The sequence below is a fragment of the Natrix helvetica genome (assembly GCF_964273705.1).
Source record: "Natrix helvetica genome assembly, chromosome: 15".
Classification (NCBI taxonomy): domain Eukaryota; kingdom Metazoa; phylum Chordata; class Lepidosauria; order Squamata; family Natricidae; genus Natrix; species Natrix helvetica.
This window is the reverse complement of record NC_138565.1, coordinates 2,992,911-3,020,196: the sequence shown is the minus strand read 5'-3', so window position 1 is coordinate 3,020,196 and position 27,286 is coordinate 2,992,911. Positions and strand designations below refer to the sequence as shown.

The window sequence follows — 27,286 nt, the reverse complement described above, 5'->3', positions numbered from 1 at the left end:
CTGTTTCCTTCCCACCAAAGGTGGCTCCTATTACTCTACTTGCATTTTTGACGTGCTTTCGAACTGCTAGGTTGGCAGAAGCTGGGACAAGGAACAGGAGCTCACTCCATTACACGGCACTAGGGATTCGAACCGCCGACCTTTCTAATCAGCATGCACCACATGAACACGTGCAGTCCGCTCACACATGTGCATAGTGCGTGCATACATACTTACCTTTTGCGACGCCTCTGTGAGCCTCCGCCATGCTCCAGCTGCTCGGCGGAGAATCGTGCAGGTGCCGTGCACACCATGTGCGGAAGCACTAAAGAACTCAAATAAAGGTAAGGAGCTCGGGCGGGCAAGTGGGACAGTACCTGGTGCTCCGGCCAGGCACCGGTACGCCTGTACCAGGGTGAACCTCCTGCAACCCACCACTGTTACCTTCCCACCAAAGGTGGTCCCTATTTTTTGTAATTGGTCACGAACCAATCAAGCGAATTAATGGTCTCCTGCAAACTCCACTCCCCTTTCGCTCCTCTTTTATTCCCTCTGGGAGGGGCCATTCATCCTCCACCTGTGGCCTTACTCCCAAGTCAATCCCTGTTCTTTAGCTGTTCCCTTCCTCTGGCAACTCTGCGCATGCGCACACTGGGAACAGGCTCCAGCTGTTCTTCTGCCCCACTGATATCTGACTCCGAAGGCAGTTGATAACTGTCAGACGGCCCTGGCCCCCTCTCTGCCTCCGACACAGAGCCCTCCTCCGTGCCTTCCCCAGACTCCAGGACTGGCCCAGGTTCCTCCCCAACCCTCCTCACTCTCCGAATCTGCTGCCAGCTCTGCAGGTCACTGGCGAGCCACAACATGTGTGTGTATGTGTACTGTACTTAATGTACTGTATATGCATGTATTCTCAATGAAAAATGGATATATCGATGAGCAATCCTCAAGCATTGATCCCAAAGCTGATGCAGCTAAAGGAACTGCGTGCAAAAAATGGACAAAGATCAAAGGATCAGGCAGGATGAGAAAACCCAACAGACTTTATTGGTCATTTGTCAAGGTATAAAAATGGTCATCAGGATAAAGAACAGTGTGATTACAGAGGAATTCCTGGTTAAATTCATATATTATACTATGTACACATCTGAAAGCCGTTTCTAAATACAAAATATACAGGGCTGAAGAGCCGAAATAGATAAAAGCAAAGGGGGAGCAAAATTAGAATGGAAAAGGAAAGGAAGACAGGTGGGAGTTTCCATTTTTCCAGGGACTCTTATGTGCTTTGCGACAAAGTGGTGATTTATCCACAGTTTCAAACTTCAAGTAACATGGCAAGAGCCTCAGAAGGAAGAGGAAATAGTCCAAGGAGAAGAGGGGCATCGTTATTGCTTTTAATTAGACATTTGGATTGATTGTTGAGATGCACAAGAAAAGTTTTAGAAGTGGGCAATTAAAAAGGCTGGTTTGATCCTTTTGTATCTTTTGCATTTGTATTTTTTAAATTTTATTTTAAATTAGTTCCATGCAGCAAAGCGTGTAGGTGAGACTCTCTCTTGCAGTCATCTGGTCTTGAAGGCACAGGGATAAAGAGTTAGCAAATATTGATCTATTTTGCACTGAAACCATGCTGGGGAATTTGCTAACTATTTTTCACTTGGGGGCTGGGCTATTCCCAGACCATTCCAGCAATGGAATTCTTGAAACTCCCCTCCAAAAAAAGTGGTATTATTAGCCATCAAACCTCAAAAATACACTTTTCCCCAAAAGGTGTCTACAATTTAGGCCGCTACTGTTGATGCCCGTCTATGATACTTGCTGGCCATGTCAACCATTTGATGTGGTCTTTAGGGAAATGGGGTGCATGGCACCTCTAAGACCAGGTGTTTGGGTCTATAGAAGAGAGAAGATAAAAGTCGTCTTCTCCCGTATCAAGTTCCTCAAACTGATTTGCATCTCGGTTGTATTAAGGCAGAAGATGAAAGTCTTCAGTATTACCAAGTTCCCCAAGCTAATTTGCATTTCCTTGATATTAATTTTTTAAAAAATAGAACCTAATGATTTGAATAAGGCACCAGGCGTGGTGCTTCAATAGCATTCTTTTAAGTCTAGTTTACTCCTCCCTTTTCAGGGAGTTTGCCTCACTCAAAGTACGCCAGGTATTTTCCCAGCCGTGTTTATCTTTTCCCAGGTCAGCTAGGATGAAAAGGGTTGACGGTTAAACTGTTCGAAAGGTCATTTTCCTTCCCTGAACTGAAAATCGAAATTCTGGAAGAGAATGATCCCCAGCAAAGACATTTTTTCTTCTTCTTCCTCAAAAATCAGTCCTGCTGCCTTTTCAAAAATAACATTTGATATGTCTGCAGCGAAGAAATATCTATGTTCCCTTCCCACCAAAGGTGGTTCCTATTTTTCTACTTGAATTTTTTAACGTACTTTCGAACTGCTAGGTTGGCAGAAGCTGGGAAAAGTCACGGGAGCTCACTCCGTTAGGCGGCGCTAGGGATTTGAACCACCGAACTGCCGACCTTCGAATCAACAAGCTCAGCGTCTTAGCCACAGAGTCACTGCGTCCCCTAGCAACCGTGTTTTGTGCAATTAACAATAACCTTAAGCACCATACAAAAAAATAAAGCAGGTTGTAACCAGTGGGATTCAGACGGTTCGCACCTAGAATCGGTTGTTAACTTTTTAAGCAGTTCAGAGAATCGGTTGTTGGAAGAAATCTTCTGTTTTTTTCCACTTTACAGGGCTAATCCTGTAAGGAAGGCAGGAAGGAATATTCTGGAGTGGTTTCTAGCCTAATCTTTATTGCCCTGCTCACAGAAACTGCCTCTCCGGTTAACCCTTATTACATTATAACAGCTAAGGCGAAGCGCCCATCAATGTGAGTGACGTTGAGTTGGCCATTCCCACATGGTCACATGACCGCCAAGCCACGCCTACCCAGCTGGTCATTAGGGCAGAGAACCGGTTGTTAAATTATTTGAATCCCACTACCGGTTGTAACGATGATCAAACTTGCTACATGTTAATTTGAAATTGCGGGCTGGTTAAAAAGTGGACAGTTAGCAAGATAGAAATGTGATTTTTCTAAAAATTTGGAATCTTTTGGGGAGGACACAGAAGGAAAAAAAAATTTTTTTTGTTGGGTCAAATCAGTCTTTTTTGTGTCTTTTCCAAGATCCTTCCCACAAAACTCCAAATTTTCAAGCTTAAATCCTCATGTGTTAGAAAAATCCAGTTGACCAATTTTTAAACTTTTTAAAAACCTAGGAATGAAAGCCACAGGTGTTTAAGGGATTTAAAATAAAGACAGAAGGAAAGTTGGATGAAAAACGAAATTGAGATGTGGCCTGTGACTTCTTTGGCATCTTCACGACTTGCAATATGGCACGATTTGAATATCAGTCCTTTGGGGCTACCAAAGATCCATTTCACCTTGATATTAATCACAGTGTCAATTAAGCTTTTCTACGATAATGCCATTCCCACCCCCCCAAAGTAAACCCTTTCCCATTTGTTGATATCTAGAAGGCCTAACTATCAATCTTGACATTCATTTTTGTTTTGCCCTCCACAAAAGTGGTAAATCCAGTGTGGGAAACTTCACACGTCTCTCCTTTTTGGTGAATCGGCAGTCACAAGTATCCATTGGTTCCCCAAATTTGATTGAAAGGTAGAAAGGATAGTAGTTGGTGGTCTGACAGAAAACAGGAGCCCGAGGTCCCACAGGATCAGGAGGGAAATCCAGTAGGTTCTAACAGGTTCTGGAGAACCGGCTGCAGAAATTTTGAGTAGTTCGGAGAAACGGTAGTGGAAATTTTGAGTAGTTCGGAGAACCGGCAAATGTCACCTCTGGCTGGCCCCAGAATGGGGAGGGAATGGGGATTTTGTAGTATCCTTTCCCTGGAGTGGGGTGGGAATGGAGATTCTGCAGTATCCTTCCCCTGCCATGCCCAACAAGCCACACCCACCAAGCCACTCCATGCCCAACAAGCCACGTCCCCAGAACCGGTAGTAAAAAATGTTGAATTTCACCACTGCACTGGATGCACCAAACATGGTCTTCAGGAAAGATATCTCAAGAAGGTGACTCTTCCAAAAAGATGGAACATTATTTGTCTTCCGTTCTGGAGAAAAAGTGAGTTCTGCTGAGAGCTAAGAAGGAGGGACAAAGCAGAGTCAAAAGGTCTTCTCCATATTTCAAGGAAAGAAGTCAAAACTATTCCATGAGATGTTCGTTTCTCAGCCCTCTGAACCATGGCTGAGAAAAGCAGCAGCTTCCAAGATGCCCCCATAAGGAAAGCCATACAGAATATGGATCTTTCTCGCCAAGGTGACGTAGTCTCTTCAACTGGGTGCCATGCTTCTTCTCAGGATGGCCACCAGCCACATGGCCAAGAGGACTTTCTTCCCAGGTCATGGATGGAAGAGATGCCAATGGGCACCTACTTGGCCATCAACATGGGAAAATCAACCCAGCCAACAGAAAGGGGCTTGGGTCATATCTCCCCCTAGTCTCTTGAAGACATCTCAAGACTAAGTCATTCAACAGTGACTTTGGTGGTTCGTCTGACTTCACCTGGTCTTGTCCACAGGAAAGAGGGAGTCAAACAAAGACACGAGAACCTTTGGCCTAACAACATTGGTCTTTCAATAGTCTCACATTCTCATATAGGTCCGATACTTCCATCCATCTGCTCAATGAGAAACAGATGGATTGCTTCAAACGTGGGCCGATCTTTGATGTCGCGGCTCCAGCATTTCATCATCAAGGAAAACACGGGATTCGAACACAGAGGCGGCTGGGACAAGTAGGCCTGTGGACCAGAAGAGCAGAAGGATGTCACAGAGGGATTTTGGAGCCATTTGACGTCCGTTCTTTTTTTCATAGAACATAGAATAATAGGGATGAAAGGGACCTTGGAGGTCTTCTAGTCTAACCCCCTGCTTGAGCAAGAGACCCTACACCACTCTGGACAGATGGCTGTCCAGTCTACCCATGAAAACCTCCAAGGATGGAGATAAGCCATTCCACTGATTAATTATTTTCACTGCCAATTTTTAATTTATTTCAGAAAGGCCATTCACGACTACCTAGATCAGTGATGGTGAAGCTTTTCGGGACTGAGTGTTTAAACTGGAACGTGTGTATGCGCCCCGAAGCCCCATATACTTGTGCGCACCAGCCACCTGGTCTTGTCAACTCCCAGCGTTGTCATGGGAGACAAGGAGGGGAGTGTATTTCACGCCTATTGTTCGCTGGAGTTGGATGTCAGATTACTGCAGCTGGCTTGGGAGGGGTGCAACTTATAGGGGAATGTGATCTATGACACAGACTGAGGGGAGGGAAGGAATAGGGGTAAAGGCCAGCAATGAATCAAACAAAGCACAGACTTGGCTGCGAACAGATCCTGCCTAATGGTGTTCCTAATAAATGACTAGTTTTTGTATTGAACCTTGTCTCGATGCTCATGTATCAATTAGGGCATTTTTAGGAAATCTCACAGACCGTCAAGTCTATGCTTTGTTTGTTTTATTGCTGATCTTTACCCCTGTTCTTCCCTCCCCTCAGTCTGTGTCATAGATTACTTGGCTGGAGAGGAATTCCCTTTAACCTAAATAAAAGGCGGTTTTTATCGGGTCGAGGAGTCGGCTTTCTGCTCTTGGGAAGCCTAAGTCAGAACACAACCCCAGGAAGAAGATCCAACACAACATTAACACAACGTTAACACATGAAGTGTTAATACCACTTTATAATGCCTTGGTAAGGCCACACTTGGAATACTGCATTCAGTTTTGGTCGCCACGATGTAAAAAAGATGTGGAGACTCTAGAAAGAGTGCAGAGAAGAGCAACAAAGATGACTAGGGGACTGGAGGCTAAAACATATGAAAAACGGTTGCAGGAACTGGGTAGGTCTAGTTTAATAGAAAGAAGGAGTAGAGGAAACATGATAGCAGTCTTCCAATATCTCAGGGGCTGCCGCAAAGAAGAGGGAGTCAAGCTATTCTCCAAAGCACCTGAGTGTAGAACAAGAAGCAACGGGTGGAAACTAATCAAGGAGAGAAGCAACTTAGAATTGAGGAGAAACTTCCTGACAGTTAGAGCAATGAATCAGTGGAACAGAAGTTGCCTCCAGAAGTTGTGAATGCTCCAACACTGGAAGTCTTTAAGAAGATGTTGGATAGCCATTTGTCTGAAATGGTATAGGGTTTCCTGCCTAGGCAGGGGCTTGGACTAGAAGACCTCCAAGGTCCCTTTCCAACTCTGCTATTGTATTATTGTATATTTAATTGATTTGAGGGATCCTACCTGTCGGCCTTGATCGCGGAAGAATTCCCCTGTATTCTCAATGACCTGTTCATCAGAAAGCCAACTATACGGCTGCTCTTTGCACAAGGTGTACATCTCCCACAATGTCACACCAAAGGCCAAACATCACTGGCAGTGGTGAACTTTCCCTAAAGGGCAAAAAAAACAGTCGCAGGTGTTAATCTTCTTAATCTTCACCACCCTGAATGTTCTCCAAGTAGCTGGACGTCAGGCATCTAATTCAGTGTGATTCTTGCTAAGAATTCTAGGAAGGGATGTTCATACATGCAGAACACCTGAGGTTGCGATTGTTTGCCCTGGAGATCACAACTCAGTGAAAAGAAAGGAAATGAAGTCTGTTCTTCTACTTGCTGGCTTTTCATTAATTGGATGTTAATTAGCCCATTTGTTGCACATTCAAACTGATTAGTAATTCTCCCTTTCTTGGACAATCACCCAAGATTTCCAGGCATGGTCAGTTACATCTGAAACATTTTTAAGCAGACAGGACTATTAGTTCCTTCTCCATCTTGGTTCTGGACCATCTAGGAGGTGAATTAGAACTTCTGAATGCCGACTTCTTTGTTTAGAAGAGTTTTCAAAGTAAAATATTACTGCTAACTTTCTAAACAAAGAAAGGAGAGTAGAAGAAGAGATGATAATGATGAAGAAGAAAAAGGAGAAAGGAAGGAGAAGGAGGAGATGGGATGAAGATGGTTGTTGTTGTTGATGATGATGATGGAGGAGAGGAAAAGAGAGGAGAAGGAGAAAGGAAGAGAAGGAGATGGAGGCAGGATGACTATGTTTGATGGAAAAGGAAAAGCAAGAAGGAAAAGAAAGAGAAAGATGAGTAGAAGAAAAGGAGGAGGAGAAGGAGATAGAGACAGGATGATGATGATGATGATTGATGGAGATGATTGAGAAGAAAAGTGAGAAGGAGAAGGATGAGGGGAAGGAGAAAGAGAAGAAGGATAAGGGGAAGAGGAAGGTAGAGAAGGAGATTGAGATGAGATGATAATGACCGACGAAGAAGGAAAAGAAAGAAGGAGAAGAACACAATTTTAGTTGGTCTACGATCCCATCTTCTTACCAACAGAATACTCTCCCAGGCCATCCAACGGATCGGTAACACAGCCCTGCCCTGTATCCGGTAATAATCGCCACTGTACAGATTCCTGCTCATTCCAAAATCGGCAATCTTGATGGTATAGTTATTTCCAACCAAGCAGTTGCGTGTGGCCAAATCCCGGTGGACAAAGTTGAGGGACGCCAAGTATTTCATGCCGGAAGCAATCTGAGTGGCCATGAGCAAGAGATGGAGGTTGCTGAGGAAAGAAGAGTCAACGCCAAGAATCAAGCAAGGAATCTCGAAGGTCTCCCTGATGTCCGTCATCCATGCTATAGATTCCACCATCAGGCAGATCTTTCTCAGATTACATTACATAGACCTCCTGATTTCTTGTACAGAGACAACCCCAAACTTTGCCTCCCAAAGACCGGCTTTTAGACGGAATGCAAACTTTATGGTCATCTCCCCAAAGACCTTAAAAAACAGTTCTGAAGTCCTTAATGAACCTTGGAAATTTTGGTGGCAATGAATAAAGGACATGTAAAGTGGAATTTCCTGCGAAGCCCAATCGATTTTTCAGAAGGGTAACAATACACCAAGCGTGCATTTTAATGTCTCTTTGTTTGTTTACTTCTTTAGTTTTATCCCAACTTTATTGTTCTCAATTCTAGTTTGGGCCAACTTTTCCCCTTCCCCTCCGTCACCTGACACAAGGAACGTTGCTGGAACGTGTGAAGGTGCTTCTACTCTGTCTTTGCAGGAGGAACTGGTGAAGGTCCCCGTTTTCCATGTATTCGGTGATCATGCAGAGAGGATCATCCTTCACGCATACCCCCAACAGACGGATGATGTTTGGGTCATTCAGCCGGGACATGATCTTGATCTCTTTTAGGAAATCATTCCTAGGAAGGGTACAATAATAGAGTAGAGAAGAGTGGAGTGGAGTGGAGTGGAATGGAATAGAATAGAATAGAATAGAATAGAATAGTCGAAGGGACCATGAAGGTCTTCAACCCCCTGCTGAGGCAGGACACCCTATACCACTCCAGACAAATGGTTATCCAACATCTTCTTAAAAACTTCCAGTGTTGGAGCATTCACAACTTCTGGAGGCAAGTTGAGACTGGAATGAGACTTCCTCAGGTCCTTGAGGACTTCACTGATGCTGTCACTGAAGCTTACCTGGCTGTCTTGGTGGCATCCGCTCTCAACATTTTCACGGCCACCAAAATTGCCCGGCTGGAACTTTCTGGAGAAACAGCACGGCCCAAGAATTCCAGAAGACCCACAGCTTCACAAAGGTGGACCTGTCCATGCGAAGGGCCAACCCATGGAAACAAAAATTAGGCTACGCTACAAAGTATCTCCAGAGTTCAACCTAACCGAATGGTGGAAGCCAATGAAGTGTCCTACATCTCCTTGGGTTACTGATTCACTGAGTGGGAAATATGATCTACTTACTTCCCCACACTGCCCTTCTCGATGTACTCACCTCCCCAAATTGTCCTTCTCCCAACTTCTCCTTGAGCTGCAGCTGGTGCCGGGGAAACTCAGCGATGGAGATGTCCTTCTTGGTCAACGAGTCAACGGTGATGGCTGGCACGGCGTAGGTATTGTTTCCTGTCACCCCTTGCAAGTTGACTATGTCCGTCTCGGCGTAATGGGGGACGTTATTCTGGAACCCCTGGTGAGGGGTGCACTTGGTGAGGTCGGGCTCTGCATAATCCCCACTGCAGGCTGGAAGACCAAAGGAGACAAAATGGGTTTGGGCCAACGTCATGGTCAAAATCCCATGCAACTCATTTGGGATGTTCTTCTCGCACCGTTGGGCCAAGCAAAGAGAGTTTTAGAAAAAGATTCTGAAGGTGCTTGCAATCGGTTACAGTCAACTGTGCATGGATGCGCAAAGCGAACTGGCAGCAACCCACCCCTGGAAAAAGTGTGTCTTATACTCCAAAATATATGGTAATTCCAGTCTTCCTTTCATGGTTTCGTGGTTTGGTCTATCTGGTGGGGCTGACCTTTGAAGGAACGAACAAACAAACAAACAAAAAAAGATCTATCAAGATTCACTCTGCTGCCAAACACAGGGAACAACCTCATCTCATCCCTCGGGGTTGCAAATTGATCTGGTAACCAACTCACCGAAGAGAGAAACCAGGCATCTTGGAAGGGCAGAAAAAAGGAAGGAGAAAATTGGAAAAGAAAAGCCGCAATGAATGAAAAAGAAGAAAAAAAGAGGAGGAGCAGGAGAGAAGGAAGTGAGGGAAAGAGGGATTCCCCATCCATTACCCTCTCTGGACCCATTCATTAGTTGGGACTGTGGCCTCGCCCTGTGCAAATTACTCAAGGAAAAGCTTGTAAGAAAAACCATTCTCTGCGCACGGCTTTCAATTAGAGCAAGATCTGGCAGGGAGGGAGTATTTTCCTCATCCCATCGGCTCTTAGTCCACTCTGGTGGACACACTCATCATTGTAACCTCAACTCAAGTGGAATGTGCTGTTTGAACTCAACCACAGTAGAAGTGATCCGACCGGCCAGTCCTAGAGGAGATCAATCCTGACTGCTCTTTAGAAGGCCAGATCCTGAAGAGGAAACTCAAAGACTTTGGCCACCTAATGAGAAGGAAGAAAGACTCCCTGGAGAAGAGCCTCATGCTGGGAACGATGGAGGGCAAAAGAAGAAGGGGACGGCAGAGAAGGAGGTGGCTGGATGGAGTCACCCAAGCAGTCGGCGTGAGCTTCAGTGGACTCCAGAGGATGGGAGAGGACAGGAACGCCTGGAGGAACATTGTCCAGGGAGTCACAATGGGTCGGACACAACTTCGCAACTAACAACAACAGTAGAAGCTTCCCTACCTGAGTCCTCGGCGCTTTGAGATAACTCTGGCAATTTCTGGAGGAGGGTGAGAGGCTGGTGGTATTCCAGATCCAAGGGGAAGACCCTCTCATAGGTGGGATTGTTCTGGTAGATCTGTGTTTGGCCGTTGACCATTCTGGAGCTGTAGAAGGAGAGACGCACCGTGGCATCTTCTTCCAGGATTCGCCGGGGAGCCTACGGAGATCATTTGAGAGATCTTGTAAGCAACAGCGAGCCACACTGGGAACTGTTCTTTCTCCGAAGCTTGAGAAAGGTCAAGGTAGCTCAATGAGGGGTGCATGGTACCGTCTCCAGATGCTTCTGAGCGTACTGTCTCCACAGGATGGCGATGATAACCACCAAAAGGAGAAGAATGATGGCCACAAGACAGCCGACCAGACTAGAAGAGTTGGAGTCCTCTGCCTTCCGCTCGACCCTGGGACTGATGGAAGCTAGGGTGGTGTTCCCTGTAAAAAAAACCGTTCACGGTTGATCAGTCCAAATCAATCTACATATATTAAAATGCATAACTCTGGAATGCCTGGAGCTATTTCAACCAAATTTGGTACACAGAAGATTTACTCTCTGGAAAAGAATATTTTGGGGGGGGGGGAGGAAGACACCCCTAACACACCCTTGGGGTGTGTGTTCTGTTACGATAAAGCCTTTTGTGCCTTCAAATGGCTTCTACTGTACTGCCGTAAAATGGCTTCTACTGTACAGCGCAGTGGAGTTGCCATGGGAATGGCTTCACAGTACTCCAAATTACGTTTGGTCTGGACATTTCCCCCCTATAAATAAATACGCGGGCAATGCCGGGTTATTGGCTAGTCTAGAATAAAAGGGTTGAAAATAGCCCCCACCCCACCCCCTCCTCAGAGAAGTTCTAAATCATTTGTCTCTTCCGGCTTCTTACCCAGATTCCCCTGTGTTGTATTTGGTCTCTCTGATGACGGATAGGACTCTGCGGTGGGACTCCATGCAGAAGTAACCAGGATCGGATCTGGAGCATCCATATTGACTAAAGAATTGAAAGGGAGAAAGGCATTATCTCAATATATCAATTCTAGCCTGAGGAGTCTGTATGTTTTTCACTCTCTCTCTCTCTCACTTGCTCCCTCTCTCCCTCCTTCTCTCTCTCTCTCTCCCTCCCTCCCCCCCCCCTCTCTCCACATCCATGAGCCAAGGTGGTGCAGTAGTTAGGGTGCAGCACTGCAGGCTACTTCAGCTGACTGCTAGCTGCAATTCAGCAGTTCAAATCTCACCGGCTCAAGGTTGACTCAGCCTTCTTCTGAGGTGGTTAAATGAGGACCCAGAATGTTGCGGGGGGGGGGGGGGGCAAGATGCTGACTCTTTAAACCTCTTTTAGAGGACTGTAAAAGCACTGTGAAGCAGTATATAAGTCTAAGTGCTATTGCTCTTCCTTTTCACCTTCCTTCCTTCCTTTCCTCCCTTAGCCTTCCATCCTTCTGAGGTGGCTAAAAGGAGGACCCAGATTGTTGGTAGCAAGAGGCTGACTCTGTAAACCACTTAGAGAGGGATGTAAAGCACTGCAAAGCAGTAGGTAAGTCTAAGGGATATTGCCCTTCCTTCCTTCCTTCCTTCCTTCCTTCCTTCCTTCCTTCCATCCATAGTGTGCAGTGGTAAGAATGCAGTATGGCAGGTATTCTGCCAGCTGCCAGGAGTTCAAGCCAATCATAAAATCGCCCCCCATGTCCTGTAGTACACTAATTCCTCTTTGTCCTTTATTCTCAATGTCAACCTGTTCATTTCTGCTTCTGTCTGTCTGTCTATCTGTCTATTATCTATCTATCTGTCTCTGTGTCTATCTGTCTATCATCTATCTCATCTATCTATCCATCTGTCTGCCTGTCATCTGTCTGTCTGTCTATCTGTCTATTATCTATCTATTTGTCTCTGTGTCTATGTCTCTCATCTATCTCGCTATCTGCCTGTCTGTCTACTATCTATCTATCTATCTATCATCTATCTATCTATCTATCTATCTATCTATCTATCTATCTATCTATCTATCCCTATCTTTATCTCTATCTACCAACCATCCATCTATCTAGCTATCTACTGTATCTATCTATCTATCTATCTATCTATCTATCTATCTATCTATCATCTATCTATCTATCTATCTATCTATCTATCTATCATCTATCTATCTATCTATCTATCTATCTATCTATCTATCTATCTATCTATCTATCTATTTCTATTGTTATTGCTATCCATTCATCCATCCTATACGTATATCCCCTCATCTCACAAGAAATGACTGGGAAGTGTGCAACATTTCTTATAAATATATATAAAGCAGTCATTTTTTTAAAAAAACCACTACACGCTTTGTGGAGGGGAAGGCTTGGAAAAACTGGGCACTCGGTGCCGAAAAGGCTCACCATCCCTGGACTACAGAGTGGTGCAGAACAGGTAAGATAAAAAGAGTCTCTGCGGATTTTAGTCCACTAGTTGTGACCGACTGTAAGGGCCCCTGCTCATTTCTAGGCCAGCACTGTCCAAAGACATTTCTGCGGTCACGTGGCCCGCAGGACTTCACAGACCGCTGTTCCCACCGAAGTGGTACCTATTGATCTATTCACATTTGCATGCTTTCCAACGGCTAGGCTGCCAGCCGACAATTCGCCCCACCCTGCAAATCAAGGGTATTGGTACACACACACACACACACACACACACACACACACACACACACACACCGGGTGCTCACCTGATTGAAAAGAGACCTCACTGATCATCATCCAGGTATCGGCGAAGTAGAAACGGCAAAGGATGGCTTTGCCAATGTGGTGGTGGAAGGGAACGGTCACGAATCGCGCGCTGGGATTCTTGTCATCCAAAACGGTGTCCAAGCCCACAGGTTGTGGGTCCCACTCGGTGACCCACTGTGGTTTGAAGAGACATTCCACCCTCTCAAAGATCTTCACCCCTTTGGAAAACATGTTGTTGCAATGGACCTGCAGTTGCGCGGCGGCGGGGAGAGAAAAATGGCAGCCGTTAGGTAACCGTGTTGGCCTTCTGTTGCGGGAAGTGGTACGTCCCTCTGAAATATCGACGGGCTAAATATTTGTAAAGATCAAGTTTTTATTTTATATTATTTATACATATAAATGTGTGGATGGTGTGAGACCTGGGTATCATACATTTCAATACACATGGACATAGTCTTATTACTCCTAAGTATTCCATTCCATTCCATTATTTCATATTATTTATACATGCTTTTTACTATTACCCTTCATTTCTAAACCTTCTCTCTATTCTTTTATCTATCTTAATAAACACGCACAAGCACTCTTATTCCCATTACTTCTGTCCCTATTTTAACTTTTTTTCCATCCTCCATATCATGTCTATATTCATACATGTTATATTGTTCATATGTCTCTTAGTTAATTCAAAATGCCATCCATTCTTTCATTATTCAATGCCTTAGTATACAATTTTGAAAACAAATTACAATCGATTGTATTTTTAAAATCCATCTTTTCATATTCTTTCCAGTCCTTCAATCTGTATCGTTCTACTATTGGTTACATATTTAGATTAAAATACGCATATGTTTTCCTTAACCACCCCTTATTTGATTTTAGCCTTTCACTGCTAATCATATTTTTTATCATATTTCCCTTAACTTCTAAATGTCATCCTTCAAAATACAGGTATATATTTTTTCTAATCGCCCATTATTCGATTCTAACATTTCGCCACTAATCATATTTTTATGCACATTTAATAATATCCTCTTTTAAACTCTAAATTTCCCACTTCCTCATCTCTGCTTATATTATTATCCTAATAACTATCAGGCTAACTATATAGTAATTGTCCAACCTGTATAATTGTGAAATTAGTACACATCATTAAAGTAGATTCATAAGAATTTTTTTTTACTCGTTCACTCTAAACGTTAACCTAACCTTTGCAAGAAGACAGGCATCAAAAATGTTTCCCCAGGAGAAGATTCTACCTTCATGGAGGTGAAGTTCCTCTGATGGTCAAACTGGAACTCCATCTCCACCACACCGTTCCGGAAGCTGTCGTTCCTCCAGCCGATGTAATCGTAGCCTGGCCACACACGGTATTGGTGGCTCTTGGTGAAATCATCCAGTCCCAGAATACCGTCCGTAAGCTGGCCCAGCCCACCATGGAGAAGCCTGGCACGAGAGCATTACCCAGTCAGAAGAAGTTTTGGAGATGCTATCTAGGCGATAGATATACTAAAGTGGGACTTCCCTCTCCGGATAGTGTTTGATATTCTACCTAAAAGGTAGCTCTGGGATCAGAAATGGATAATCAATTTTAATCAGGGGTGAAATGCTCTGAAGTCTGCTACCGGTTCGCTTTCTACCGGTTCGCTTTGCTACTGGTTTGCTTTGTTACCAGTTTGCTTCACGCGCATGCGTGCTAAATGTGCACTTTGCGCGCGCGTGCACTACAGGCGCTACTGCGCAGAGCTGAAAATGGAGGATTAAGAAGCCTTTTCTGAATCTGCAAAGTAGGTAGAAAAGCGAGGGATGGGGGATAATGTTACCTAGTTGGGTCATGAAACATCTGCAAGAAAACCACCAAACTCAGAGAGCACCAAGGACTCCACAATCCTCCTCCTTTCTACCACTGATAAGATTACCTAGTTGAGTAATGAAACATCTGCAAGAAAACCACCAAGCTCAGAGAGCACCAAGGACCCCACAATCATCTTCTTCTTCCTCCTCCTCCTCCTCCTCCTCCTCCTCCTCCTCCTCCTCCTCCTCCTCTCTACCATTGATAACATTACCTAGTTGAGTAATGAAACATCTGCAAGAAAACCACCAAGCTCAGAGAGCACCAAGGACCCCACAATCATCTCCTCCTCCTCCTCCTCCTCCTCCTCCTCCTCCTCCTCCTCCTCCTCCTCCTCCTCCTCCTCTCTACCATTGATAACATTACCTAGTTGAGTAATGAAACATCTGCAAGAAAACCACCAAGCTCAGAGAGCACCAAGGACTCCATAATGCAACCCTGAGCTACAAATATTCCCCTCTATCGGTAAGATGGACCTTGATGTCATTCTTCAAGGTGGTCTATAATCTTACTTAAAACGAAGTGGATGAAAAGGGACATTAGCATCCCTTAAGTGGCAGTTTCGTGGATTCCCAAAAGGATCTGTCGCAACAGATGAGATAGCCTTGACTGTGTGACTGTTTTGGTACAAACAAACGAAGATCGCGGGAAGGCGACATTTGAAAACTGTATTGCATTATTACATTAACGAGAGCAATAAATGGTGAGGCAAGGAAGACATTGGACTTGGCTCCCTCTTACTTTCGTTCCTGGTGACCGTCGTAGATTGAGTCATTTAGATAAACGATAGGATTGCCAGAGTCCACCATGGTTTCTCCCTCAGGCATGCTGTAGGACTCCAAGCCATCTAGGAAAGGAAATTATTGAGCATCAGAAGAAGGATACAATCCTATCACCTACGTGCAGTCGTGGTATCCTCTTTTCTTCACTACCGGTTCAGTGGCGGGAATGTGCACATCTGACTTCAGATGGCTGTGAGTCAGTCGTCTATCACAACCTTGAAAACTTTACAACATGTTTGGATTTTCAACTCCCAGAATTCCCCAGCTGTTCTAACCGAGGCTTCCCAAGAGCAGGAAGCAAACTCCTGGTCCCGACAAAAACCCCTTTTATTAATTGACTGTGAATTCTGCCCATTCCCATCCAGCAAAGTCTTTCAAGGGAGGATTTACGGTCACAGACCTTCTCTGGCTTGGAGAGCTGCCAGGCCGAGATCTTCAAAACTTGGCAAGGAGTCTCAGAGAGTCACGAGTCAATTACGGGAACTAATTGTCTCCTGCAAAGTCCACTCCCCTTCCGCTCCTCTTTTCTTTCCTCTGGGAGGGGCCATACATGGCTATGGACCTTTCTTGGACCTGCTCATCCAAGCTTCTTCAGTTCTGAAGAATGTTTTCAAGGGGGGTGGGCGGAACCTAAGAAAATCCTGTTGCCCTTTTTGGAAAAGCACCTTTGGGACAAGCAGGACATGAATGATTGAGAATCTCTATCAACATGTAAGTCCTTACCAGACCAGACACAACCGTAGAGTTCTACTCTCATGCAGACCGTCATGGGCTGCTCCGTCACTGGGATCACACGGATGTAGCGAGCGATGATGGCCGGGCGAAGGTCTTTCAACACAACCTCGTAGGTATCTGTGTTGCCTTGGATCACCTGGAAGGGATTTGGCCATCTTAGAGGCACTGGACCTGGAGAATTGTGAGTCTTGAGATGGAGAAGCCCACAGATGGGTAGCTCTGAGTCTACCTGGTTGAGGCAGCTAAGCTGGAAACATCTGGGAAGGTTGGAGAAGGCTACTGCGAAGACCTCAAGCAATGAATGAATGAATTAGAGGGGGGAGGTCCTGAAGTACATTTTAAGATGCAAGAGATTCTTTTGGACTCTACCTTAGATGTTTGACAACATTCCCATCACAAGCATGATTTTGTCCATCCCTGATGCCAAGTACGCGATGAACTAACGCTAAGACTTAAACCAGGGGTGAAATCCAGAAGGTTCTGACAGGCTCTGGAGAACCGGTAGCGGAAATTTTGAGTAGCTCAGAGAATCGGCAAATGCCACCTCTGGCTGGCCCCACCCCCATCTATTCTCTGCCTCCCAAGTCTCAGCTAATCAGGAGGAAATGGGGATTTTACAGTATCCTTCCCCTGGAATGGGGAAGGAGAGGGGATTTTGCAGTATCCTTCCCCTGGCATTTGCCGGTTCTCCAAACTACTCAAAATTTCTGCTATCAGTTCTCCAGAACTTGTCAGAACCTGGTGGATTTCACCCCTGAAGGGCTGGTCCTTTACAAACTGTAGAGAATAGCGCTAAAGGAAAGCAGCAAAGGAGTTTGGCAGTGATGGGATTCAAATTTTTTTATTACTGGTTCTGTGGCCATGGCGTTGCTTGGTGGGCATGGCAGAGGAAGGATACTGTAAAATCCCCATTCCCTCTCCATCCCACTAACCTGCTTTCCAGCTCCGTTCTCCTGTGCAGGGCAACAAAAGAAGACCCAGCCGATTAGCTGGGATTCGGGAAGTAGCAAACAGATGGGGGCGTGGCCAGCCAGAGTTGGTATTTGCCAGTTCTCCGAACGACTCAAAACTTCCGCTATCAGTTTGCCAGAACCGGTCAGAACCAGCTGAATACCACTTCTGACTTGTGGGCAGGAGTTAAGCAAGTTTGGAACTCATCTGGATAAGTAATAAATTAAGATATATTCCAAACACAGCCTCTTTTTCTTGAAAATGAGGTCTAAAAGCTTTCGGTAAAACGTATCTTCAGAGCTCAATTTCTCTTTGCAGCTCCTCCGTATCTCACCTACCTGCCTGTTGTGTCGATCCTTCCAGGACAGCCACCGTTCGCCGTTACGACTGTAATTGATCCGATAGGCCCGGGCGAACTCCTTCCCGGTGGCCCGGGCGTGGCGCCCTTGTGTCCCCACCAGGGTGATGAAGTAGAGCTTGTGAAGGTCAATCTGAAGAAACTGCACGTTTTCTGGTTGCAAGAGTCCCGCCGGACACCAAGCTCCATCGCCCTCTTCTCGGAGCAATCTGAGCACGTGGGGGAGGGAGGGCAGAAAGAGACGGAGGCGGACAGTAGGACCCATAACTCCAAAGACCAGGTTTAGCCACTTTAGAAGAATGATGATGGAGGTTTTCCATCGTCCCCCAAGATGCTTTTCCAAAGGTCAATTGGACTTCCTGGGCTTTTCTTCAGAACTGAAGAAGTTTCTTGGATGAGAAGTGAAATGTTTTCAAAGATGAAAAAACAACAACAAGGAAGTCCAGTTGCCTTTTGGAAAAGCATCTTTGGGGTAGCTTAAATTTGGGGACCCTGTGGAGCAAGAACTACCATATTTTTCAGAGTATAAGACGCACCAAGATTTTTAAAGGCAAATTGAAAAACAAGTTTTTGCACTCCACAGGCCTCCCAAAAACGGCCCGTTTTTCGCAAAAACAGGCCCATTTTTTGTCAAAAAAAGGGCATGCATAGCCTTTAGCCCGTTTTTCTCTCATTTCTAGCCTCCCCAGCTCCCAGGAGCACTCTGGAAGCCTCCTAAAGACTATGCATGGCCATAGCTTCCCTCTCCTTCCCTTTATCTGTGTGACAAATGGGGAGTGGCCTGAGATAGTCTTGCTCCGGACACTGGCCTCTTTTATCTGACCATGCCTTGGTTGCTGCTCTTCTCTCTCTCCCTCAAGGCCATTCCTTCTTCCTCTCCCTCGGTTGGGTGGGTTGTGTACATTGCCCCAAAGCAGGGGTGGGGGATCTCCCTCCACAAAGTATTGTACCAAGGCCAACTTTGGAAGAAATTCCACGCACCGGGCATACTGTGGTCCAGTTGAATCATACCACTGGCTGGAAGCAGTAATGTCTTCATCTCTGATTGTCCCTTCGTACATCCCCAGAGGATACCGGCATATTGCTGGGAAAGGGGAAAGGGAGGGGAGGGCACAAGGTTTGCAGTGAGAAAAAAAAGGTTCAAAGCCTTTTAAACCTCCGTGAAAAATACACCATTCTGACCGAGGCTTCCCAAGAACATGAAGTAAACTCCTTGTCCAGACAAAAAAACCTTTTATTAATTGGCCGTGAATTCTGCTCCTTCCCATCCAGCAAAGTCTTTCGAGGGAGGATTTACGGTCACAGACCTTCTCTGGCTTGGAGAGCTGCCAGGCTGATATCTGCAAAACTTGGCAAGGAGCCTCGGAGAGTCACGAACCAATCAAGCGAACTATTTGTCTCCTGCAAACTCCACTCCCCTTTCACTCCTGTTTTATTCCCTCTGGGAGGGGCCATTCATCGTCCACCTGTAGCCTTACTCGCAAGTCCACCCCTGTTCTTTAGCTGCTCCCTTCGTCTGGCCACTCTGCGCATGCGCACACTGGGAACAGGCTCCAGCTGTTCCTCTGCCTCATTGAAGTCTGACTCTGAAGGCAGCTGATAACTGTCAGACGGCCCTGGCCCCCTCTCTGCCTCCGACACAGAGCCCTCATCCGAGCCTTCCCTAGACTCCAGGACTCCCTGAAGCCTCCTGAGACCAAAAATGGGTTGTGGGGGGACCTGCCGCTCCTGCGCTCCTCCTGTGCATGCTGGCGGGAGGCCCGCATGCATTCGTGGTGGAGCTGAGCTGGGGCAACGGCTCGTGTGCCAGCAGAGAGGGCTCAGCGTGCCACGTATGGCATATGTGCCATAGGTTTGCAATCACTGCCCTACAGGATCGAACTAACAATGTAGTCAAATATTCTGTCAAGCTATTTGCTAATCCTGTCTTATCACATGCCTCAGATAACACAAGTCTGCACATGTCCTTTTAATGGCGTTTCAGGTCATGTCAGCTTTGGGCTTCTTGTCCAGTAGAATATATCAAGATGTAATCCTGTCTTGGCAAGAAGCAGGAAGCTATTTGGGGATACTATGCATTCTCCAGAAAAGCAGAGGAAGATAAATCTAGAAGCTTTCTCTTGGTGTTTGGGAAACTGACCGGATACGCTTTGGTGAAACTGACTTTCCTGGATGACCTACTAAGAAATAACAACTCTTGTGAAATTAACGGAACGAAAGAGCCCAAAGATAGCTCAGAATAAGGAGCTATTTTCTATCTTGGCTTTTCATGGACAACAAAGTATGGCTCTTGTTGTCCTTTTTCTATATTTATATCCCCCGAGCAGAAGGAAGGGGAAAATATTTATCTATTCCCATCTGGAGACAAGAAATTGGATTCAAGAAACACACATGATGGATTGGCTGGGTATTAACCTCTGAATTCTGGTGTCTCTTTTACGTTTCCTAAATTCCTAAATGCCTGAGCCTTGCATCATCAACACTGCAGAAATGACATCTTGAGACTTTAAATTTGCAATTAAATGTGGTAGAACCCCCCAAATTTAAAAATCTTTAAAACTGTATAATGGAGATTTGGATGTATGATGAACTATTTGGGTTGCTGAAAAGCGCGCATAAAATGTTAATTGGTAAAGGAAAGCTAGGAAATCAAAGGGGACATACAGAACAAGAAAGAGGAGGAAGTAGAAGGGGACATAAATGAGGTACAGGAAGATAAGGTGGGAAAAAGAAGAATTGAAAATAAAAGGCAGAAAGACGATTTCATTGGGATTTAATCACAAAGAAACATCAGAGAAAGAAGTCCTCCCGAAAAAGAAACCACAAAGGAAGAGAAGAGGGAAAACTCTGGGGAAAGTTAGTAGAATAATAAAAGGAAATACTCTGAAGAAAAGATACAACAACCACAAAAATAACAAAAAGAAAAAGAAGTTAAGAGAAAGGGGGAGAAGAAGGGAAAGAATTAAAACTGGGGTTTTTGAGAGCCCAAGAGACAATGGTTAAAAGAGGAAGAAAGGGGAAAGGAGTTACATCAGTGAGAATAGTAGTAAGATTGTTATTGTGATGTAACCAATTAAGAAATAAAGAAACGATAACATATTGTTAATTGCAGAAAAAAATTGAAAAAAAAATGCTCTCTATGCTTAAATTGAATGAGAGGAGGTAGGCTGTTCGTAGCAAAATATACCAACGGAGAAAATAAGAAAAGAAAATTTGGTGCGGCTTTGAAGGGGCCATGGAAGATATTGTTTAAGGATTAAGAAAAAATACTAATCATAAAGATGAAAAATAATGGGAGAGAATAACTTGGCACAAAGTGGAAAGGAAACTACGATGCAAAATGGATTCTGAAAATGAGAGGATGTTAAAGAAAAGAGCCAGGCACCGCTTTGATCCTATAATACGTATAATTTGTATTTTTTTTAAAAAAAACAACCTTGAATGGAAAAAGAAAAAAGAAAGAAATGGCATCTTGAAATAACGGCCTGTAAAAGATATGCTCATTTTTGTGGAGACTTACAACTTTTACTGATGGACTGGGTAGAAATGGAATGGGAGACATTTAAGACTGGGGAAAGAAGAGATATTCCCGTTGAGTTATGAGATTCATACCTGGATTGACTTCAGACCCCGAACACGTTGAAAATCCAGCCAAGAGCAGAAGAGATAAGCAGAACATCCTTAGCGAAGGTAACCTTGGAGTGGGTATCTTCCGGTGGTCAGTTTGACGGTTCCTCAGTCACTTTCATCCATGATTCTGAGGGAAGAGAGAAGGAACCTGATTAGAATTAGATGGTCAGATTCTAGATCAGCTGTCAAGCGCCAGGAGAATCAGGAGATCCAGCCAATTCAAAGATTTATTGTAAGCTTAGGGTCTCTAGCTGAATCTGAACTACTAACAGACAAAGCAAGTTGGTGGGAGATAAGGAATTCACGGTGGGCTGGACTTAGGTCTTTTTGAGGACGCGAAGGCACTCATAGGCAGTTCAAATGGGTATAAGGCTTTATTGTAAGCTTAGGATCTCTAACTGAATCTGAATTACTAACAGTCAAAGCAAGTTGGCGGGAGATAAGGAATTCACGGCGGGCTGGACTTAGGCCTGCTTGAGGACGCGAAGGCACTCATAGGCAGTTCAAATGGGTATAAAGCTTTATTGTAAGCTTAGGGTCTCTAGCTGAATCTGAACTACTAACAGTCAAAGCAAGTTGGCGGGAGATAAGGAATTCATGGTTGGCTGGACTTAGGTCTCTTGTGGGCGCAAAGGAACTTATGACTGATGTCGCCGTTTGGCCTCTCCTTCAATCTCAGCCCGGTTATCTCCCACATTAACAGAAACTTGTCATCCCTCCTCACACTTTGATAAGCTTTAGATAAACTGCCCCATGCTTCCTTTCATCAGAGAGAGAAAGGAGGAGGAAAGCCACAAAGAGAGACCCTCCCTGCTCCTGCAAATCATATCCTGGAGGAAATTAACTTTCCACGTCCTTCCCCTCGGTGCTTCTAAAACACAATGGAATTCCTCCGCTGTCTCCTGGGCGTGCGGGACCTTGCTCCGAGCTTCCGTCCCAACCGAGCTTGCAAGGTGCAAGCGAAGAGTCCAATTTCCTCCCGCGCTTTCTGATAGCCAAGCAGAACAGCGTTAAAATTCTCCTTGCCAGGGGGGCCCAGGGCGGTTCCAGCCGCTAATTGCTAACAGCTGCGAGAACTGTATATTTAAAAACCATATTACAGAAAGAACGGGGACGATAGCAGAAGGCAGGATAGGAGGGTGTTGGCCAAGGTCACACTCACACACACACACTCACACACACCAATCTCAAACTTCTTCCTAGGCAAGGGGAGAGAGAAGGGCCGCCTGCTCTTCTCACCTTCGCCTCTCCCTCTGCTTTTGAAGTCCCCTCTCTCCCCCTGGCACAGGTCTCCAGCTCTGACCTGCCCCACGCGTGCCACGTTCCCTCGCCTGCTTTGCACACACGCCCGTCTTGCTCACCTCCCACCCACCCCCCGGCTTAAGTCCTGCTCGGAAAAGAACCTCTGGAAGGATGCAGAATCCCAGCATCTGCCTGCCTTCTGCTTGCCTCTTCAGGCCTTTGTTGGGCTAACGAGATCCATGCCCATCTGTGCTTCTCTGCCCCCCAACTTTGAGGAATGGGCTTGGAGGCTTGGATTTCCCCTGCTTCTTTCTTCTTCTAAGGTATCAGCTTCTCCCAAGGAGGAACGTTCAGCTGGCTCTGTCTTAGAAGAACCACAGAGTTGGAAGGGGCCTTGAAGGTCTTCTGGTTTAACCTTCTGCTCGAGCAGGAGGCCCTATTCCATTCCAGACAGATGGTTGCCCAATCTCTTCTTAAATCCTCCAGTGTTGGAGAATTCACAACTCCTGAAGGCAACTCCTGTATTCTGCTGGTTGATTGTTCTCATGCTCAGGAAATTCCTCCTTAGTTCTAGGTTGCTTCTCTCCTTGATGAGTTAACCATCTGTTACTTCTTCTGGTGATTTGGAGAACAGGTTGACCCCATCTTCTTCGTGGCAGCCCCATAGATCATTGGAAGACTGCTATCATGTCCCTCCTAGTCCTTCTTTTCATTAAACTGGACATGTCCAATTCCTGCGACCATTCCTCGTATGTTTTAGCTTTCAGCTCCCTAATCATCTTGGTTGCTCTTCTACAGTATGCACTCTATATAGTTGCAATGGATGGCTGTGAAGGTTGGACCATAAGGAAGGCTGAGCACCAAAGAATGGAGGCCTTTGAACTCTGGTGCTGGAGAAGACTCCTGCATTGAGTCCCTTGGACTGCAAGGCCATCCAACCGGTCAGTCCTAGAGGAGATCAACCCTGGCTGCTCTTTAGAAGGCCAGATCCTGAAGAGGAAACTCAGGTACTTTGGCCACCTAATGAGAAGGAAGAAGGACTCCCTGGAGAAGAACCTGGGAACGATGCAGGGCAAAAGAAGAAGAAGGGGACGGTAGAGAATGAGGTGGCTGGATGGAGTCACCGAAGCAATAGATGTGAGCTTGAATGGACTCCAGAGGATTGTAGAGGACAGGAAGGCCTGGAGGAACATTGTCCATGGGGTTACGATGGGTCGGACACAACTTTGCAACTAACAACAACAAAACTTCCATGCCTACAATTGTGAAAACTTTTCATCCTGTGACCTTGGATGACCCCACTACTGGATCAAGAAGATAAAACAGTGTGTGATGATGATGATGATGACGTTGATGAGATGATGACGATCACTTTATCTGGGGCTCATGAATCAGACATCCATTTCCCAACCCTGGTGAGCCTTCATTGAATGGCGCAATGTTATCACAAAAAAGCTGCACATCTCAGCGAAACGTAACCCAGGCACAGCCTCTCCTGAGCCATAACCCCAGATGGGTGGGGCAGTGATTGCCCTCAGATGGAAGGCAACGAGGGAGCTGTAGCCCTGTCTGTGGGCGGGTGGGATCCTGTAATTGGGAAAGTGGGTGTTATTTTGTCCTCTTTCTTGTCAGTTTTCAGCCTTTGTCAATTTCATGGGGTATTACGCTCTGCTCTCATTCTCTCACATATGTGAGAGTCTGTCTGTCTGTCTGTCTGTCTGTCTGTCTCTCCGTCCGTCCATCCATCCATCCATCCATCCATCCATCCATCTATCACCTCTATCTATTCTGCCTATCTATCTATCTATCTATCTATCTATCTATCTATCTATCTATCTATCATCTATCATCTATCCATCCATCCATCCATCCATCCATCCATCCAGTCTTTCTGTCTGTCTGTCTGTCTGCCTTCCTCTCTCTTTCTGTGTCTCCCTTTCTCTCTCTCTCTCTCTCCTCTCTATCTTTCTGTCTCTCTCTCTCTCTGTCTGTCTCTCTCCGTCTGTCTCTGTCTGTCTGTCTGTCTGTCTGTCTGTCTGTCTGTCTGTCTGTCTATCTATCTATCTATCTATCTATCTATCTATCTATCTATCCTTTCTATCCTTTCTGTCTGTCTGTATCTGTCTCTCTTTCTGTATATCTATCTATCTATCTATCTATCTATCTATCTATCTATCTATCCATCTATCCTTTCTATCTTTATGTCTGTCTGTCTGTCTCTGTCTCTCCCTCTGTCTGTCTGTGTCTATCTATCTATCTATCTATCTATCTATCTATCTATCTATCTATCTATCTATCATCTATCATCTATCTATCATTTCTACCTTTCTGTCTGTCTGTCTCTCTCTGTCTCTCTCTCTCTGTTTTTTCTATCTATCTATATATCTCTCTATTTATTTATTTATCTATCTATCTATCTATCCTTTCTATCTTTATGTCTGTCTGTCTGTCTCTGTCTCCATCTCTGTCTCTGTCTCATCAGGCATATCTGCCTACTACTGAAGGGAGGGCACTGTTTGGTCTTTCAAAATTAAAAACAAAACAAAACAGAACAGAACTGAGCCAAGAGAAAAGCAAGCACTCTTCCTTCCTCTAAGCCAGAAACAAAAGAGAGGCAGCTGTGAACCCTTCCAGCTACCCTGGGCCATGCCCTCTGCCTCCCCCTACGATGCCCCATGGCAGAGAGATCAAAAACATGGTTTCCGAATTCCCCTTTTCTAGCTTTGCCTTTGGAAGGGAATGGAGGGAGGGAAGGGTGGGCAGGCCTCAAGTCCCCGGAAGAGGAGTGAGCTGCTGAATTGGACAAAGCCAAGGAAAAAGTCTGTTAGGGAATTGGAGAGTGAAGAGGAGGAGAGGAGAGGGGAGAAGAGAAGAAGAGAGAATAAGAAGAGAGGGGAAGAGGAGAGGAGGAGGAAGGAAGGAAGGGAAGGAAGGAAAAGGGAAAGAAAGGAAAGGAGGGGAGAGGAGAAGAGAAGAGAGGGGGAGAGGCGAGGAGAGGAGGGAGGGAGGAAGGAAGAAGAATGAAAGGAAAAGGAAAGGAAAAGAAAGGAGAGGAGAAGGGAAGAGGGGAAGAGAGAGGAAGAGGGGAGGAAAGGAGGAAGGAAAGAAGGAAAAGAAAGGGGACGAGAGGAGGGGAGAAGAGGAGGAGAAGAGAAGAGAAAGGGAAAGAAAACAAGGCAAAAAAGGGAGAGGGAGGGAGGGAAGAAAGTAAGGAGAAAGGAAAAAAAGAAAAGAAAAAAGAAAGCAAGAATGGAAAAAAGAAAGGAAGGAAGGGAAAGGCAGAGAGAGAAAGAAAAAGAAAGAGGGAAAGAAAGAGAAAGAAAGAAAGAAAGAGAAAGAAGGAAGGAAGGAAGGAAGGAAGGAAGGAAGGAAGGAAGGAAGGAAGGAAGGAAAGCACACCCCACCGTCCCCGCGCAACAGCCTTACCTCCCTGGCTGCCTTCGCCGTCCTGCCACCTCCACCATGGTGGGGGTGGTGTGTGTGTGTGTGAGAGAGCCTAACCGCTTGAGCTCCTTGGATCCAGCCGGGCTTCCCTTCCCACCATCCCTTCTCTCGGGCCGAGCAACTTTTGCCAGGGGTGCTGAAAGTTGTTGGCGAGGGAGATCCCTGCTCTCTCCCTCCGCCTGGGCCCAGGAGTCTCTTCTTCTCCTTCTTCTCCTTCTTCTATGTCACTCCGGTTTCTATGGCAACCCCTGACGGAGGAGGCTACGGAGGAAAAGAGCAGATGTGTGTGTTGTGTGTGTGTGGGTTTGTGTGTCGGTGTGCAAAGGCAGGGGCTGCCTTTGGCGCTCTCCCCTCCTCCTTCCTCTCTCATCCCCTCCTACTCCTAAGCTGCTCCCACTGTTGCTCAGCTCACTTCGCTTGGACGCTGTCCAAACTTTGAACGCAAAGAAGGGGGAAGCCACAATGGCCAGAAAAGGAAGGGGCCGGGCCTGTGAGGCAGGGGGCAGAGAGAGGTCCTCCCACCCACCCTTCTCCCTTCCCAGCCTGCTGACCCTACAGAAATGGGAAGCTGCACCACTGGCGCCAAGGTGCCCAGAGAGTTTGCAGCTTGCAACAGGCGAGGAAATTGAACTATTGGCCTTCTAGAAGAGTGGGGCTCGGATGTGTGGGACCGCCGGGACGGGGAGGTGATCCATCAAAATGTGTGCATCTTGCAAGCCTTTCTTTTGGGGAGAGTTCTCCTTGGTCTGGCATCTCCCCTCCCCTGAGATGTTCCGATATCTCAGGGGCTGCCCCAAAGAAGAGGGAGTCAAGCTATTCTCCAAAGCACCTGAAGGGAGGACAAGAAGCAATGGGTGGAAACTAATGAAGGAGAGAAGCAACCTAGAACTGAGGAGAAATATCCTTGACAGTGAGAACAATTAATCAGGGGAACAACTTGCCTCCCGAAGTTGTGAATGCTCCAACACTGGATGTTTTTAAGAAGATGTTGGATAACCATTTGCCTGAAGTGGTGTAGGGTTTCCAGCCTAAGCAGGGGGTTTGACTAGAAGACCTCCAAGGTCCCTTCCAACTCTGTTATTCTATTCTAGTCTTTCTCCATTAACAAAGAACATTCTGGGAGGGGTAGCAGGAGGATTTTGCTGATTCTGGCTTTTATGGTGTCTTTCAAACTACTCCGTGACCTTAGAAACCACAGACCAGCTAAGAAAGAAAGAAAATTCCTGTGTTGAACAGGCCAAACCCACAAACTCTGGTTCTCTTCCATGAAAATCTCATATCTCTGGGAGCTCACAAGTGTGAGGCAGACTGTCTAGGAGTAACGG

At 45.7% G+C, this 27,286-nt stretch overlaps 1 protein-coding gene across 1 annotated transcript; it reads right to left on the bottom strand.

Annotated features, from left to right (window-relative positions):
- Positions 1–1,004: 1,004 nt before the first annotated feature.
- LOC309399426 (discoidin domain-containing receptor 2-like) lies at positions 1,005–26,296 on the bottom strand. The gene is given in 18 exon segments (XM_081967235.1): positions 1,005–4,802; positions 6,298–6,416; positions 6,419–6,446; positions 7,388–7,622; positions 8,071–8,268; positions 8,549–8,673; positions 8,859–9,103; positions 10,226–10,421; positions 10,533–10,693; positions 11,143–11,247; positions 12,967–13,213; positions 14,227–14,413; positions 15,561–15,666; positions 16,325–16,472; positions 17,626–17,854; positions 18,627–18,729; positions 21,258–21,402; positions 25,944–26,296. Coding segments are annotated over 17 exon segments (2,649 nt in total). The 5' UTR covers positions 21,325–21,402; positions 25,944–26,296; the 3' UTR covers positions 1,005–4,652.
- Between the last annotated feature and the right edge of the window lie 990 nt (positions 26,297–27,286).